This window comes from Neopsephotus bourkii, unplaced genomic scaffold (genome assembly GCF_033783945.1).
Source record: "Neopsephotus bourkii isolate Nb327-2 ecotype Australia unplaced genomic scaffold, CSIRO-AGI_Nbou_v1 NB_1660, whole genome shotgun sequence".
NCBI classification, from domain to species: domain Eukaryota; kingdom Metazoa; phylum Chordata; class Aves; order Psittaciformes; family Psittacidae; genus Neopsephotus; species Neopsephotus bourkii.
In genome coordinates, this window is record NW_026902134.1 from 733,489 (window position 1) to 750,278 (window position 16,790).

Consider the following 16,790-nt stretch of genomic DNA (forward strand, 5'->3'; position numbering starts at 1 on the left):
GATAGCTTAACCCAACACACATCTTTACCATCACAGCATTTTGGCATCCAGACACCGGCTGAACAAACCTGATGACGTGAAGGTGCTGGCTTGGGGCTCGCGTGCCTGCGGCACCGAAGCCAGCCTCGAAGCCCATCCTCTCCCCGCTTCCCAAGGCTTTCCAAAAGTATTTCATTCAAACAAAACCAGGAGTCTTGAAAGGATTCAAGGACGTTCAACAAGGCAAATTTTTGGGGTGGTTTGTGGGTTTTTTTTTGTGTTTCCTTCTGAAAAAAATAGAATCTATAAAAGCGGCCAACCTCAGGAAGATCCAGGCAAAGGCCAGCGGCGAGGTTTTGGTCCATAAAGAAATACTTCTTTCTCCTAGTTTATCCCCCCCCAGCTCCCTCCCACTTGTGTTTTTTTGGGTAACAAAAGGTTTTGGTCCAGTTTAAAAACAACGACGACGACAAAATCCTCTCTTAGAAAGTTGGGGTGGTTCTTGGGTTTTTTTGCTTCCTGGTGGGATGCACGTTGGGTTTGGGGGGGGGGGGGGCTCGTTGCCTGTATTGCATGATCGTCTCTCTTAGGTTTTGGTGTGATAGATAATCTCTACGCGATAAGAAAAGAAAAGCCCAATGTTAGGGGTGTTGTGCACGTGTGTAGCTGCAGCTGGCATCACTTGGAGGAAAGGGATGAAGAGGGAACTCCGGCACCGTGGAAAGTGGATCCACTCCGGCCACGGATGGGAACGCAGGACCGCGGTTGAAATACCCTGTTAGTGACTCCTGATTCGTGTGAGGAACAAATCCCTGCTCGGAGAAGGGAAGGAAAGAACAAAGTTCCAGACTCCACGGCGGCTCAGAAGAACAAAAGAACTGCTCCGCACCCGGTGCCGTTCCAGGAGGCTTCTTCCGAACCCCCTGCACCGGCGGCACCTTCCATTTCTTCATCTTCTTTTTAAGGATTTTCTCCCTTTTTTTGTGTGTGTGTTTTTTTCTTTTTTTTTTTTATATTTTTTTAAGTATTATTATCATTTTTGTAGAAAAAAAAGGAAAACAATAAAAGTTCTTTAGCTGTTTTGTTTTTTTGTGTTTAAATCTTTGAGGTAATACAGTTGTGCCCTCGTTCTAACAGGTTCCCAGAGGTCGATGGTTTCTTTGCTGTCTCTTCCAAATCCCTGGCATCCGTTTTCCTTTCTTCCCAGTTGTTCCTTGCCGAGCTCCCAGTTGGGCTGAGACATCCCTGGGGAGGAGGAGGAGAGCAGGGCCTTCAGACCCAAGATGAAGTAGCCCACAGGGCCCGCATCCCTGCTCCCTTCCCCATCCGATCCCGATGGCCTGGCTTGGTCCACGCCGAGAAGTCCCAATCTCACCACCATAAAGAAACTGAACTAAACCGAGTGCGCCCGTCCCGAGGACTTGCTCTCCAGAAGACGTCTGCAGGCTGGAGCATCGTTTGCCCTTCCCAATTTCTGGCTTTTTTTTTTTGCTATTCATTTCCATTTTATTATTCACTTTTTCTGCTTTAAAAAATAACTTGTAAAATAATTTTTTCTTTTTTCTTCTTCTTCTTTCTTCTTTCTCTTTAAATTAATTTATTCTTTCACTCATTCGTTTGTTCTTCGGATGTCATTATTATTATTATTATTAGCATTATTATTATTATTATTAGCATCATCTTTTTTCTCTCCTGGACCCCCCCCCCAACCCCAAACCCACCCCAATGCCCTGCTCTGTCTCTTTAGGAAAATATCCTAATGGCCTGAGTGGCTGCAGCGTGGCAAACGGGACACTCGGGATCAGTCCTCTCACAGATCCTCACGGCACACTCCATGCAGAAGAGGTTGTGGCCGCAGGGCACCAGCGCTGCCGTCACCTCGCTTTCGAAGCACACCATGCACTCACGGCTGCTGGAGACGGACGTCCGGGCAGCGCTCGTCGTTCCCAGCTTGGAAAACCCTTGCAGGGGTTCCCCTTGCGACCGCCTGGGGAGAGCGGAGAGATTGGGCTCTTGGATGGAGGAGGATGGGGAGCGGTGGGAGTTGGGATGGATGGCACCGGTACTGCTGGACCGCTGCTGCTTGGAGAAGAGCACCGACACCGGGTTGGTGTTCTCCTGCCCGGCCCACATTGGGGCGCCCGACTCCGGCACCCCATAATACAGATCTTGCTTGTTCACCCCATAGTTGGGGAAGAGGTAACCGTAATTGAAGTCATTTTGGTCATTGAGCCGCGGCGTCTCATAGACGGGGTCCACGGAGCAGTCACCGATGCACCCCAGGCTGTTCTGCCTGAAGGTGGACAAGGGCTTGCAGCCCGGTGCCGGCGTATGGACCCGCCAGGCCTCCGAGTAGCGGTTCTCCATGCCGGAATCGGGGCTGCTGGAGAGGAAGTCATTCTCATTGTTGTACTCCAGGATCTTGCCCGTCCTCACCGCGATGTGGGTCTCGATCTCCTCCCGAGCGCGCTCCACGTTACCCGGTGCGCCGGTGATCTCAAACACAGGGTCCCGGTCCCGGCTCGGCGTGATGATGTAGGTGTTGGTTTGCTGCTGGATCCTCTTGATGGTGGCCCCTTTGGGTCCCACCACCAAGCCCACCACGCGGTAGGGCACGCGCACGCGGATGGTGACCTGCCCCGGCAAGGTGGGAGCGCTGCCGAACGTGGTGCCGGCCTTGTTGCGGGATGCTCGGATCATGGAGAAGTGCTCGGCAGCGGAGATGATCTCGCGCCGGGCCATGGCCACGTCCTCCCGCCGCCCCGTCACCATGAACACCGGCTCCTCGCCCCGCACGGGGGTCTTGATGTAGGTGTTGGTCTTTGCCCGCAGGGCTTTGATCTTGCAGCCTTGGAGGAGGAGAGAGGGAACAAGGCAGGAGGTTAGGATAGGGATGCCCTCGCCACGCAGCCGTTCCCCCATCACCACCCCGCGCCAGGGAGGAGGTGTCTGCCATAGCCCAAAGAGCAGAGCCCTTCTTAGGGACTGGTGTGCTTCTAGGGTGAGGCTGCTGTGAGCCATTGGGGAGCCCAGGTTTGGGGCAGGAGGCAGCAGGGATGCGGCCATTCAGGCTCCCGAGCTGGTGGGCAGCAGGACACCAGTGAAGGGGCCGTGTTCTGCCTGTGAGTGATGGGCAAAGGCTTCTTCCCTGCCTGTGGGGGCTCAGAGCCTTTCCCAAGGTCACTTTTATGGATCCCTGGTGCCCACCAAGCCGATTCCCCCCCACTTCCAGCTCAAGCATCCTTCTGCTTTCCCAAAAAAGGCAAGAGACTTGCCAGCGTGTTTTGGCTCCCAAAGCCCCTTTATAGAGGGGTTTAGAGCCAGCCATGCGACTCCAGCTTCCTCGAGGATGCCGTCAAGCATCCATCATCTGTGTTCCTACAGATGTGGCACAGCTCTCTAGGAACCACTTCTGGACAGGCTCCTGCTGACCCCTGTTTCCAAAGGCATCTCCTCTGTGGGTACCAGAGATGCTCCTCTGTGGGTACCAGAGATGCTCCTCTGTGGGTACCAGAGATGCTCCTCTCCTCCGTGGGTACCAGAGATGCTCCTCTGTGGGCACCAGAGATGCTCCTCTGTGGGTACCAGAGATGCTCCTCCGTGGGTACCAGAGATGCTCCGACACCGGGCAGCCTTCCCCAACACACCACGAGCATCCTTGAACGCCACATGACCCCCAAAGGATGCTTCTGCGACCAAGGCATGGAGATTGCTCCGCTCATGGGCTGGGAGCATCATTATTTATAGAGCTCCTAATGAACACCATCTCTCCCAGCTGCTCAGTGAGCGTTGCCGGGCACGGAACGCTCTCCCCACCACATACCATTAGCAAGGACCGAATCCCACATCCATAGGGATGCAAGCGGAGCCTCGTGCCCCTCGGGCTGACAGGAACGCCGCGCACGCCGCAACCAATAGTGAGAGCTGCACAAGGCATGCTCCAAGCACGGAGCTCCCAAACCCCACTGCCTGCCATAGGATCCTGGTGTTGGGGTGGGACAAGCGCTGGTGTGGGTTCCCAGAGGGAGTTTTCACTCCTTGGAATACCCCTTTGTGGAATGGGAATCGCTGTCTCTTCCTGCCCCGCTCAGCATCGCGATGCTGCTGCACTGAGCCCATCTCATTCCCGGGGAATGGGGATGTTGCATCTGACCCGGAGCTGGGCACATTCCCAAACTCCAACCCGAATCCAGCCCCTGCCAAGTCCGATGCTGCTCACGTGTTACTCCCCACTGGCTTCACACCCTGGAGTATATTTGCAATGCTTTGTTTAGGGAAGTTCCTAAAGAGCTGACGTGGAACCGTGGGCATCCACAGCACAGCATCATTAGCGCTTGGGAAACCCAAAGAGCGGCGCTTGACGATGCTCAGCACGACACAAGCGTGGGATGAAGCACGGGATAAAGCATCCCATGGAGGGCAGGATCAGAGCCGGACCTGCAGCCCCAGGGCAGGGTCAGCTCCCCATGGCAGACGTTTCCCTGCCCCACTCCCGTGCTGCTCGCTCCAAAGCTGGAGATTCCATCTTAGGCAGATTAACCGAGATGCCACCATTTCCCCAGAGATCTCACCCGAGCGTTGCATGGAAAGAAGGTGGTGGGGGGGGTGTGTTAGCAGCTCACATCCCTATGGAAATGCATCCCGAGCATCACCCTGGGGCTGAGGAGGGATCTGCTGCATCCCTCCAAGCCCCACATTGTGCCTCCAGGGAGCAAAGGACCTCAGGTTGGGCTTGGGTTTGCTCTGAGGCACGGGACAACGAGAGCAAGGAGGGATCCGAGCCCTGCACCATAGGGAGCGACCACGGAGGGAACGTGGAGGTCGGGAGAGCGGAGCGGTGACAAAGGATGAGGGCTCCAGGCTGGGGCCAGATGGGAGGCACCGGTGGCCTCATCCACATGAATGAGGGCAAACGCGGGATGGAGGAAAGGGGATGGGGATGGAGGGAGAGGGATGCTGGGATTGCACTGAGGGAGGAGGAGGAGAATGAGGGGTGCAAAGGGGAAGGAGAGACCCCCCCCTAACGCAGCAAAAGGGAGATGGGCAAGGAGAGAGCACGGGGAGAGGAGGGAGGGAGGATCTAGAAACGGACAAAAGGACGCATGGTGCAGTCGATGGTGTGAGAAGCAGGGGGAGGAGGAGGAGGAGGAGGAGGAGGAGGGAGGGTCTCCGTGCAGGCCTGCAGACGGGAAAGCTCTGCAGAGACAGATGGGGGATCCTGTGCTTAGGAAGTGGAGGGAATAACCCCACAGAGGGAAAGGAGCCCGAGCCCATGGAGCCCCAGCAGCGCAGATCTGCCCCCAGCATCCCTGAGCCATCAGCACCGCATCTCCCCAGAGAGCTGCACTGATTTACACCACTTCCACCAGCCTGGCTCCAATCTGACCTCCCCATTCAGCCACGGCTCCCAGTCTGACCCATCCCAACCCTGACCTTGCTCCCACGCAACTGGGATCTCTTTGCCATGGCACAGCCAGCTCAGGATGCGGCCCTTCCTACCCCATCCATCTGCAGAGCGTGGTCCTGAGTGCTTCTGTGGGCTCTTAGGAGTGAAAGGCTTCCCCCCTGGGTAGCAGCCATGCAAACACAGCATGGAACGAGCAGCTGGAGCCATGGGGTTATCAAAAGGGGAGAGCTGCTTAGGAGGTGGTGTTGAAAACGTGCAACCAAGAGGAGGAAAGGACCTGCACAAACTCTGCCACCACCAAACTTTGCTGTCGTGCTCTGCTCTTTTAAGGCAGCAGCACACAGACAGCAGCTAACTGATCCCTGCTGCTTGGGTTGTTAGATAGGGGAGAGAATGAAGCCCTTTCGGCCTGGCTTTCCATCACCTCGCTCCTGTTCTGCTGGGCTCTGCCAGTAACACACATCCCAAAGCACTGGGAGAGGAGGTCTGTATGATTGGCTCCCCCCATCCCTTTTGCTTTGTAACTTCAGTCAACCGACTGCCAATTGACTCCGAGCGCATGCGGTTCCAAATGACCCCAGACAGGCACAAATACTAAGGGAGAGGAGCAAACCCTCGAGGACAGTGCAGCCCCCAGCACCCAGACCAGTTTCTAACTGGGATGAACCCCCCAGAGTGGCTCGCTCTGGCTAAAACCCAAGTAAATGCATCGAGTCTACCCACTGCCCACCTGGGGATGGGGAATCAGGGGGAGATTGGGATGCAAAGAGGCCTTCAAGGGCTTGGTCCCTATGTCCAGCTCCTGAGAGCAACCACGGGGTAGGATGCACACGATCTGACTCTGCATGAGCCTATCCCAAGTCTTCTCTCACACAGGGTGGCTCCCATAGGAAAAGGGCGGAGCAGCACTCGGGATGCAGGGGATGGATGCTGCGCCACGCCATGCAGCCACAGCTATGGAGCTCACAGGATCCCAGACTGGTTTGGGTTGGGAAGGACCCTAAAGCTCATCTAAACCCACAGGCAGGGACCCCTTCCACTGGAGCAGGATGCTCCCAGCCCCTGTGTCCAACCTGGCCTTGAGCACTGCCAGGGATGGGGCAGCCACAGCTTCTCCGGGTACCAAGTGCCTCAGCATCCTCACAGGGAAGAGCCTGGGATCCCCCCTCTTTCAGTGTAAACCCATTGTTCCATCGGGTATTGCACCCCAGTGTAAACCCACAGTTCAACCTCCTGACAACCCTCCCCTTTCCTGCTGCTAGAAGGCCAGATCCTGCACAGGCACACACTGGTGCAGGCTGGCACAGCTCAGGAAGCTTCACCCACAACCATCAGAGGTGCTGGAGCAGCTCCCAGCACACAGCCCCGAGGTGGGTTCCTGTATTTCATTGGGGTTCGCGCAATCACAGCACCCCAAATCACTGCATATCCTCCTTTCCAGCAGGCTGGAAACGACCTCTCCCAAGACAAATGGGTTTTAGCCCTCTTCCCATTTACACCGAGGCACTTTCCCCACAGGGCTGCTCTAAATTACACCTGCAAATACCCCGCTTGAGGGCATTTTGCCACTGATGCTGTGGTAGAAACGAGCTTAAGGGCACTGAGAACTTGGGGTTGGGTTTGTTTTTTGGGGGTGTTATAGTCATTAAATTCAAGAGGGCCATAAACCCATCACCCCTCAGATACCCTGCTAAGGTGGGGCCCTCATTTCCCACTTCAGATGAAAGCTGTGCTAAAAGACAAGCACACAAAGAACATCACAACTAAACCCTCCTGCCTATCTGGGGTTGGGGGGGGTAAGGTTTCTGCTGCAGGGAAAGCAGTGCCAACCCCCCTGCACGCACACAAAAGGACCACGGCCGACCCCAAGGGAACCCCTTTGCATTGGGGTTTTCTTGCCACGCCGATGCAAGTTGTGTTTAGAAGGAGGGGGGGAAAAAGCCACCCCCAAGGCACCGTGAAAACCAGCGGCCACCGCCGGGATTTTCCCTGCCTTTTCCCAGAGGGATGAAAGTTGTTTATGGAGGAGGGGGTGGGAAATAAAGGGATGGAAGGGGGGGAACAAGAAAGGCAAAGCACGGATGCCACGGACAATCGCTGCCTTGTTTGTGGCGGAGGAAAGTTGGGCGCTCGGGGCTGGAACAACGGCATCGCATCGGGGTGGGTGTGCCCGCGGCCCCGGCACCATCCCCATCCCGATCCATAGGGAAAGCGGGACAAGGCGCAGGGAAAAGGGGGTGGCAACGGGCACGCTGCAGGAGCAAGGGGTTTCCAGACAAAGACAAGGAGGACCGTGCCCCCCCTCCTCGTTCTCCCACTGCCCCAGATTCCCGGCGCTGCAGCGCGGTTCACTCGGTCACCGCGGCATCCAGCAGCCGGATCCGATGCTCGGAGCCTCTCTCTCTGTGTGTGTCTCTCCCTGGAAAATTCCCTTTGTCTCTCTCCCAGACCCGTTCTCTCCTCCCACCTCCAGTTCAAACCACACCAACTCAATCCCGGTCCGCACTTTTCCCCGCTGGAAATCCATGCATTCTCATTCCAAGCTGCCACCCGACCGCAATCCCTCTCTCCCTTTAAGCCCCCCCCCCCGGCTCAAGCTGCGTGAGGAGGGTTGGTCCTCAGGCCCCAGGGGACCTTCAGCTCCGAGCTTTCCTCAAGAGCAAGCAGGCGACGGGATCTGACCCCCGCGCTGCTTCTCGGATGCTGCACATCCACCTCCTCCTCCACATGGTGGGTGGGGGAGCTGCAATCATCATCAGACTTCCTCAATGGAAAAGGCTTCCTTGGACTATTTTTAAATGCTGGGAGCGTTCGAGCGTGTTTGGAGCTACACAAAGAGCGCGATCACCTGGGGTTCAGGGGGGGCTCTTGGTGTCTGACTTCACCTCGCCAAGGCAGAGCAATTGATGCTAAGCTCCCCTCTCGCATCATTGGTGACAACGGGCTGCTTAGAGCAGGATGGGAGAGGCTTCATCAAAGGCTGTCTCTGGGCACAGGTGACAAAGGATGCTACTATCAGGGATGAGAGTAAAGATGCTCTCACAGGGAAGGTACCCGCTGGGAACAGCTCGCACCAGCAAGGGAGCCAAGCTGGCCCCACAGCACACACAAAGAACAGGAGCCCATCACCCTAACTGCAATACCCGGCCCTAAGCGTGCCCCGCTTCCAGCCCACTGGGTCACTGGGAGCAGATGAACACGGGCACAGAAGTCCCACGCGTGTGCTCATGGGGCTGTGCCTGCCCATGGAGACTTGCAGGGGTGAACACGGGCATCCCTGTGGCTGGATGCCCTTTCCCAAGCTCACACTCGGAAGCGCGACACCTTTACACTGCTCCTGCCCTTCCCATCTCCATTCCCACCCTTGCCTTTGCTCCTGCTGTGCAAGTCCCCGTCCCCGCCTCCAGAATGAGCCGCAAACACCCCAGGGCTCGGCTCCTGACAACGGGAACAGCCCCACGAAGGGCGTTGTTCCCTTGGGATGAGCTGGTGGCTGAAATACAAGAGCCACCGAGCCCCCCAAAAGGCAGGGCCGGGAGCACCGCGCACACCATGGCACGTGCCAGGGGGTTCGGGCTCCCAAGGTCAGCGGGGATGGAGGTGCAGGGAATGCTCAGCAGGAGCCAGGATGCGGGTGGAGGCATCCCTGCTCCTCACCATAGCGTTGACAAGGGCACGCATGGAGGTCATGGCTGGGGAAGGGAAGTCATTGCCAACCGTGGCCAGGGATAGGATGGAAGAGGTCATAAACATCGGTCCAAGGCGTTGTTATGCCTTTATCCCTTCATCCTTCCCTTCCCAGCTTCCTCCCCTTCAAGCTGCATCCCCCCAGCACCCAGCCCTCACACAGCAGCCCAAAGTCCCCCCTTTTCCCATCATCCCGGCTCTCATCCCAATCCCATCCCGCATGGAAAGCGGCGGCGCTGCTGGAATGGAGCGCACAAACTCCAGCGATTGGCTCCGCCAGGGCACGTTCCCCGTTCCCAGGGAAAGCAGGGAGCTGCCAAGCACCGGGTTCAGCTCCTGCAGCATCTCCAGGTGGAAGTGGAGCCACCCCCCCCCTACGCCACAATGGAACCAAGCGCTCCCATCCGAATCCATGGGGCTTTGGGCCTTATTTAGACCCCGGTGCCTTTACCCTCTCCTGGCAAAGTGGAGGGAGGTGGAAACCCCATTGCCAGGGGCATGGAAAAGGGCCCCCGTGCCCAGATCCAGGCCTCTTAAACCCATACAGGCCAGAAGGTGCACTTCCAAAGATGGGAGACGGCAGCTGAAGATAACATGAAGGAACGGTGTGGTTCCTCACACCACAGAACATGAAGTTAAAGGAACTCAAGCCCGTTACCTATTAAAAGCCCTGAAATGATTTTTATTCCGCTCTTACTTCTTTTTCCCTTCTCCTCCCCAAATTATCCATGCCCCTGTGCACAAACAGCCGGAATTCCTTAGAAAACCATGAGCTGTCCAACCAAGGAGGTGGCACTGTGCACGCTTTGGGGTCCCCCCTAAAATTCCTGGTCAGGCATCCATGCGAGCACAGGATCCATCCCCTCAGGGTCCCTGAACCCAGCTCCATCCGAAAGCAGACCCTCAGCATCCAGCTTTCCACACAAGAACGAGACCCAGGGGACATTCCTATAGGCCTTTAGTGTGGATCACAATCCCTGCTGGAGCGAAGCGCCCTGAGCAATCCTGGTCCCTACCAGCACAGATCCATCCCATCCGCCCCAGCGCAGGGCCACGGCTCCCACCGCCCTTCCCATTAACAGACGGAGCCCATTCTGCCCCACGGACATCCCGCAATTCCCAGATGGGGGAAAACCCTCACACACGCACACTAAAAATGGTGGAGAACACCCCAAGGTCTCCACGTTCCTCTCCATCCGTGCGGCCACACCGGGCGCGTCGCTGCGGCCGGAGCACATCCAAACACACCCCCTCTGCGGGAGTTTGGGGCAGGAGGGAGATGCAGGAGGAAAGCAGCCCCGGTTCCCCCCCCCCCCCCGCCGGTTTTCCCTGCATTCTGCCTCCCGAATCCTCTCTCTTTCCTAACTTTATGAAACAAAGGGGGCCTGATTCTCCACGGCCTCATGGAGTTGGTGCAAAGCCCCAGCGCTTCTGCCCGTGCTCAGGGGCAGCAGCAAGGGGAGGAACAGGTCCAGGAGGGATCTTCTCAGCCTTCACCCCATCTCCAGCTCCCCATGGACACGATCCCAGTGTGTTCAAGCTGGGGGGGACATCCCTGCCCGCTCCCCATCGCAGCGGAGGGGACCAGGCACCAGCTTCACCGGTGGGAATGAGCAGGGCCACCATTGTTCCCATAACATGTAGGGATGCTGGGCCATTAACCCCCCCCAGCCATTAGCTACTAGTGCCCCACTGCACGGCCCAAACTGGGAGCACTGGCCCCACTATGTCAGACATCAAACCCCCTACTCATTCCCATTCCCAACCCTTTGGAGCCGCAGTCTCTGCCCCTCACACTTCCAGAGCATCAAGTTACTTGTGCAGAGAAAGAAGAAGGAGGAAAACCCCCCCACTTCACCACACGGGCATTGTTTTCCCTTCTAGAAGCGACACAAAACTTCTCCCACCAGCCCCATGGTCTAATCCTGCCCCGCTTCCCGCAATGGAGCTGCTGCCCCCCCCTTTTCCTTTTTCCCCCCCGCACACTCGGGAGCCCGGAGCCGGGGGGGTGGGCGAGGGGTGACTTAAGAGTGGGTGTGGTGTGTATATATATATATATATATATAATTATTTCTTTAAGCCCTCCTCCATTCCACCTCGCTCCCAACAGAGCCGGGAGGAGAACAAAAGCATCCCTGTCGCGGAGCGTGCCCAGCGGCGGGGCCGGCCTTGGGGCTCACCGGGTGCCTGCCCCCCGGGGGGGGCTTTGCCCGTCCCGGTCCCTGACTCCCGTCGGAGCCCTCCCAACTTCCACGTCCCGTTACCGGTGCCGCTTGGAACGGCGCGGGCCCGGGCCCCCGCCACACCCCCGCCCCGTCGAGCCCAACAAAGGGGATTTTCCTCCCCAACAGCGCCGAGCGCCACCGGGAATCGGGGCGGGTTCACGCTCAAACCCCCAACCGGGCTCCGTGTCCCGGGTGTGTCCCCGGTCCCCTCCTTATCCCCTGCTTTGATTCCGTGGGTTTAAGGAGGGAGGCGGAGAGCGCGGTCCGGGAACGGCTTCTTTGGCAGCACCCGGGCTCCGGTGCAACCGGACGGAGCCCTCGCAAGCATCCCCCGTCCCTCCGCGCTCCCCATCCTCCCGCTTTGTCCCCGGTAGGGCTGAGCCGGCCCGAACAATGGCAGGGCGGGCGGAGCGGCGGCGGAAGGGGGTGTGTGTGTGTGTGTGTGTCTATGGGGGGGTTGCATCGGGAAGGGAAAGCGGGGCTCCGGTTCCCCCGGTGCTCTCACCTTGCCGGCCCACGATCTCGGCCACGTGCTCGGAGCTGGGCACCGGGACGCACTCGGTGGTGTTGGAGCTGCTCTTGAGCCGCAGCTCGGCCTCCTTGTACAAAGCGCACAACTTGGGTTCCGCCGCCCCGGCGCTCGGAGCCGCCGAGCCCTTCGGGGCCGAGGGCGGCGGTGGCGGCGGTGGAGGCGGCGGCTGCTGCTGCTGCTGCTGCGGCGGAGGAGGCGGCGGCGGCGGCGGCGGGGGCTGCTGCGGCGGCGGCGGCGGCGGTGGGTTATTGTTGTTGTTGTTGCTGTCCTCCACCAGCACCACGGCGGAGGAGGAGGAGGAGGAGGAAGGCTCGCCTAGCCCCAGCAGGCAGAGCTGGTCCAGGGCGAGCTGCAGCGCCCGGTCATCCTCCAGCAGCGCTCTGTCTTTGCCGCTCCCACCGAAACAGCCTAAATCGCCGAAACCCCCGTTCCTTTCCATTATCCCTGGTACTACCAGGCTAGGCATGGCTAACAAAGACTTGAGAGGGGGTTGGGTGGTGGTGGTTGGTTGGGAAAGGGGGGGTGGGGGGGGTGAGAGCGAGAGGAGGGGAGTGTGGGGAGGGGGGGGGGGACACACAAAGAGCTCGGGAGGGAGAAGGGGGGAAAAAAAAGGCAGAGGGAGAGAAGCAGAGAGAGAAAAGGACCCTCCGCCCACCTCCCCCCGCCTGGCCAAGCCCCTTTCTCTCTGTAACCCGAGCTCCGAGCACAGGCACTTCCAGCCCGCCGGGGTCCCCCCCGCTGCCGCCGCCGCCGCCGCCGCCGCCGCCGCCGCCTCCGCCCCCGGGTCCCGGCCGCCGGAGGGCTCGGAGCGCCGAGGGGCGCGGAGCCCCGAAGGGGGGAAAACTCTTTTGTTTGAAGGCGCTGGGCGCAGCGGAGCCGGCCCCGGCCCGCGGCCTGATGGGGGATGTAGTCCCGAGGCAGCGGCACCCCCGGAGCGCACGGCACCGGGCACCGAGCGGGGACCCGGCGTGAGCACGGGTGGAGGGACCCGGTGTGAGCACGGGTGGAGGGATCCGGTGTGAGCACGGACAGAGGGATCCGGTGTGAACACGGACAGAGGGACCCGGTGTGAGCACGGGTGGAGGGACCCGGTGTAAGCACGGACAGAGGGATCCGGTGTGAACACGGGTGAAGGGACCCGGTGTGAACACGGAGAGAGGGACCCGGTGTGAACACGGGTGAAGGGACTCGGTGTGAACACGGGTGGAGGGACCCGGTGTGAACACGGACAGAGGGACCCGGTGTGAACACGGGTGAAGGGACTCGGTGTGAACACGGGTGGAGGGACTCGGTGTGAACACGGAGAGAGGGACCCGGTGTGAACACGGGTGAAGGGACTCGGTGTGAACACGGGTGGAGGGACCCGGCGTGAGCACGGGTGGAGGGACTCGGTGTGAACACGGACAGAGGGATCCGGTGTGAGCACGGGTGGAGGGACCCGGTGTGAACACGGACAGAGGGACCCGGTGTGAACACGGGTGAAGGGACCCGGTGTGAACACGGGTGGAGGGATCCGGTGTGAGCACGGGTGGAAGGACCCGGTGTGAACATGGGTGAAAAGACCCGATATGACACGAGTGGAGGGAGCCGGTGTGAACACGGGTGGAGGGACCCGGTGTGAACACGGACAGAGGGATCCGGTGTGAACACGGGTGGAGGGATCCGGTGTGAACACGGACAGAGGGATCCGGTGTGAACACGGGTGGAGGGATCCGGTGTGAACACGGACAGAGGGACCCGGTGTGAACACGAGTGGAGGGACCCGGTGTGAGCACAGACAGAGGGATCCGGTGTGAACACGGGTGGAGGGATCCGGTGTGAACACGGACAGAGGGATCCGGTGTGAACACGGGTGGAGGGATCCGGTGTGAACACGGACAGAGGGACCCGGTGTGAACACGAGTGGAGGGACCCGGTGTGAACACGGGTGGAGGGATCCGGTGTGAACATGGACAGAGGGATCCGGTGTGAACACGGGTGAAAGGAGCCGGTGTGAGCACGGACAGAGGGACCCGGTGTGAACACGAGTGGAGGGACTCGGTGTGAACACGGACAGAGGGACCCGGTGTGAACACGGGTGGAGGGATCCGGTGTGAACACGGATGAAAGGTCCTGGTGTGAACACGGGTGGAGGGGTCCCATTGTGCGATGGGTAAAGGGGTGCGCAGGGACCAGCCGTGCCTTGGGGTGAAGGGGATACAGGGCACCTGCTGCCACATGCGTGGAGGACCAAGGGAGCATTGGGGATACCCCCCATGTGTACCCCGGATATGGAGGGGCTGCCAGTGGGGTGTTGGGAGCCAAGAGCATCCACCCGGGTACAGAGGATGGAAGGGGTCTGAGTGGGGATCTGCTTAACTGGAGAGGGGCCGCATGGGGACAAGTCAGTGTGTACCCCATAAGGAGGCTCCATGTGGGGGCCTGCCACTGCCCACCCGTGTGCAAGCTGTGGAGAAGTCACACATTGGGAGCATAGAGATCCACTGGGATACTGGGGACCCTTGGGAGAAGGGCAGGGATGCCCCATGGTGGCCGTGGGGTGAACTGGTGGGGAGAAGGGTGCTGGGCAGGTCCTGAAGGACACGTATGGGGGCTTCATGGGGGGCACAGCCTTTGAGTCCTCCCCATTCACGGGGGCCTTGCAATGGGAAGACCCCAAGCGGGTGTCCAGCAACACCGGGAATCACGGGAAGAGCGGAGAAGGGGGGGCCCCCAGCACCCCAAGGCCTCGCAGTGGGAGCAGCTCACCCTGCCCTTGGCTCCCTGCCCCAGTAAAGCCCCCTCTGCAAACTGGGACAGCCCCGCTCCCCTCCGCCTGCCTTTTCTCATTGAAATGAGCTTTCTAACGCGGAGGGAAGCATTGAAAAGAGCTTCCCCGCTCCCCCCCTCCAGCCGGGCTGGGCTCTGCGGGTGTGAGCGGAGCCTTTTCTCCCCTCTTCCCCTTTCTTCCCTTTGAATCAAACCAGATGTCTCTCCCATGAAACGCGATTGCAGGAGCTTACACTGGGGAGAGACAATGCAGAGAGACGCGAGGCTCCCACCGAGCTCCATCGCAGCGGCTCGGGCAGGGGCCACGGCTGCGGGGATGCTTGGGGAAGGGGGTGCCGCTGATGCCTTGTCAGACCCCCCCCCTTTTCCACTCCATTCCCTCTCTCTGCCTCCCATATCCCTGCAGTGAAAAGGTTCCTCTCGCTTTCTCCCTCCCCTTTCTGGGTCTACAAGCAGCAGCAGCTCAGCTTGCAGATGAACTAAGCAGATGGGGCACCCAGCACAAGGAAATGTCTCATCCACTGACTCAGCCGGTAAGGTGTTGCTGGAGCTTTCCCCTTGCAACTTTCCCCAGGCGCTTTGGGAATGGGAATCCTGCTTGCCTCCAGCTTTGGCAGCCGAGTCGGGGCGATGCTGGGGCAATGGTGGTGGTGGCAGGTCCCTGGTGGGGAGATGCTGATGGGGAGGGGGGTTCAATGGCTTCAATGGGATGGTTTGGGGATGTTTTCCTCCATCCAAAGTGATGTCTGGGTTGTGATGGAGCAGGGCTCTGTGTGCACAGCCACACGTGGAGGTGCACGGGCAGATCCGTGTGTGTTTAATACATGTGGGTGTTCATACATGTGTGTTTAATACATGTGGGTGTTCATACATGTGTGTTTAATACATGTGGGTGTTCATACATGTGTGTTTAATACATGTGGGTGTTCATACATGTGTGTTTAATACATGTGGGTGTTCATACATGTGCTGCCTCTCGCACACCTTAACTCCATGTCAAGGGATGGAAGCGTGTGTGTTCCATGCGTGTGTCATGGAATCGTGGAATGGGTTGGGTTGGATGGGACCTTAAAGCTCATTGAATGCACATCTATGTGCTGGTGTGTTCCTGCGTGCATCCGTGTGCATGGACACGCATGCATGCATGCAGTGGTGGTGTTGGGAAGCCCTGTTTTGTCCTGTGGATGATAGACCAGCGTTCCCATCTGTCCCAGTTTGGGCTCAAGCTTTGCGGCCGATAGAGATGCTGTGGAGGGATCATTGTGGGGAGAGGTTTCTGTTCCCAATCCCCATTGTTGGTTGTGTCCTGGAGCTTTCCATAAAGTGAAAGGAAAAAGAGCTCCAAGCTCTCAAGCAGGCCCCAAACCCATCAAACCCAAGGTTTGTGTTGGGGTCCATGCGCGTTCGCCTCCTCCCAGGGATCTCCATGGGGCTCCATCACCTCACCTCCAACCCGAGCATCCCCATATCCCCATGAATCACCGAGCTGGGAGCTTGAGGCAAGCAGGAATGCTCTGAGGATCATGGCGAGAGTTGGCACCGGGGGCAATGACTAATCCTGATGGGTCCCCGATAGCAACGCGCCTCCCTTCACGCTCTATTCTGGGGGTGTAGCCAAGGCTTTGATCCTCCTCCTGGTGCTACAACAGCTTCGGGGTGATCCCCCCCCTGTTTGGCATCGTTGCCCTATGGGGAAGCTGCATTTCCCTGGTGATCCAGGTTAAAGTTAGCGCTGCAGGTGGCTGGCATTTCCTCCATGGGCTGGAAGCGAGCACTGGGGCTCCTCTCATGGGACTGGAATGTTTGCAGCTCCCTGGATGGGGATGGGAATGGTTCTGTCCCAGTGCCAGGCACTGGGGTTGGGTTGGGAGCCCGGGGTACCTGGTGATGGGCACAGCTCCATCCCCTCCGCACCCAGCCTTGACCACGCTTCTGGCATCGACTGCTGCTCTTTCCAATGGGCTGGAAACCCAGAGCCCTGGAAGAGGGAGGGAAAAGAGGGGAAGGAGGGGGGAAAAGAGGGATTAATTAAAACCAGGGAGGCCGGAAGCTCTGCCAAGAGGAGAGGTTGGGATCATGTAGCAGCATCACGTGCTCCTCACCCCTTTCCTAGGCAAGAGCTTGGAGAAGGATCAAGGGGAAGGGAGGAACTGCAAACCATGCCCGATGCCAGGGCCAGCGGAGGGGTGTT

The 16,790-nt window shown here is 58.9% G+C and overlaps 1 protein-coding gene across 1 annotated transcript; it reads right to left on the reverse strand.

Annotated features, from left to right (window-relative positions):
* Positions 1 to 1,710: 1,710 nt before the first annotated feature.
* Positions 1,711 to 12,372, reverse strand: MEX3A (mex-3 RNA binding family member A). The gene is made up of 2 exons (XM_061375253.1): positions 11,804 to 12,372; positions 1,711 to 2,828 (listed from the first exon to the last, which is right to left on the reverse strand). Exons 1-2 carry the CDS (start codon positions 12,294 to 12,296, stop codon positions 1,723 to 1,725), a joined length of 1,599 nt encoding a protein of 532 aa, XP_061231237.1. The 5' UTR covers positions 12,297 to 12,372; the 3' UTR covers positions 1,711 to 1,722.
* Positions 12,373 to 16,790: the final 4,418 nt, after the last annotated feature.

Bases quoted from the DNA above. Each gene is read 5' to 3' on its own strand.
- MEX3A (XM_061375253.1), bottom strand. From the start codon at position 12,296: ATGCCTAGCCTGGTAGTACCAGGGATAATGGAAAGGAACGGGGGTTTC. The intron at 2,829-11,803 runs GTGAGAGCACCG...TCCTCCTCCAAG, and splicing joins CGAGATCGTGGGCCGGCAAG to GCTGCAAGATCAAAGCCCTG.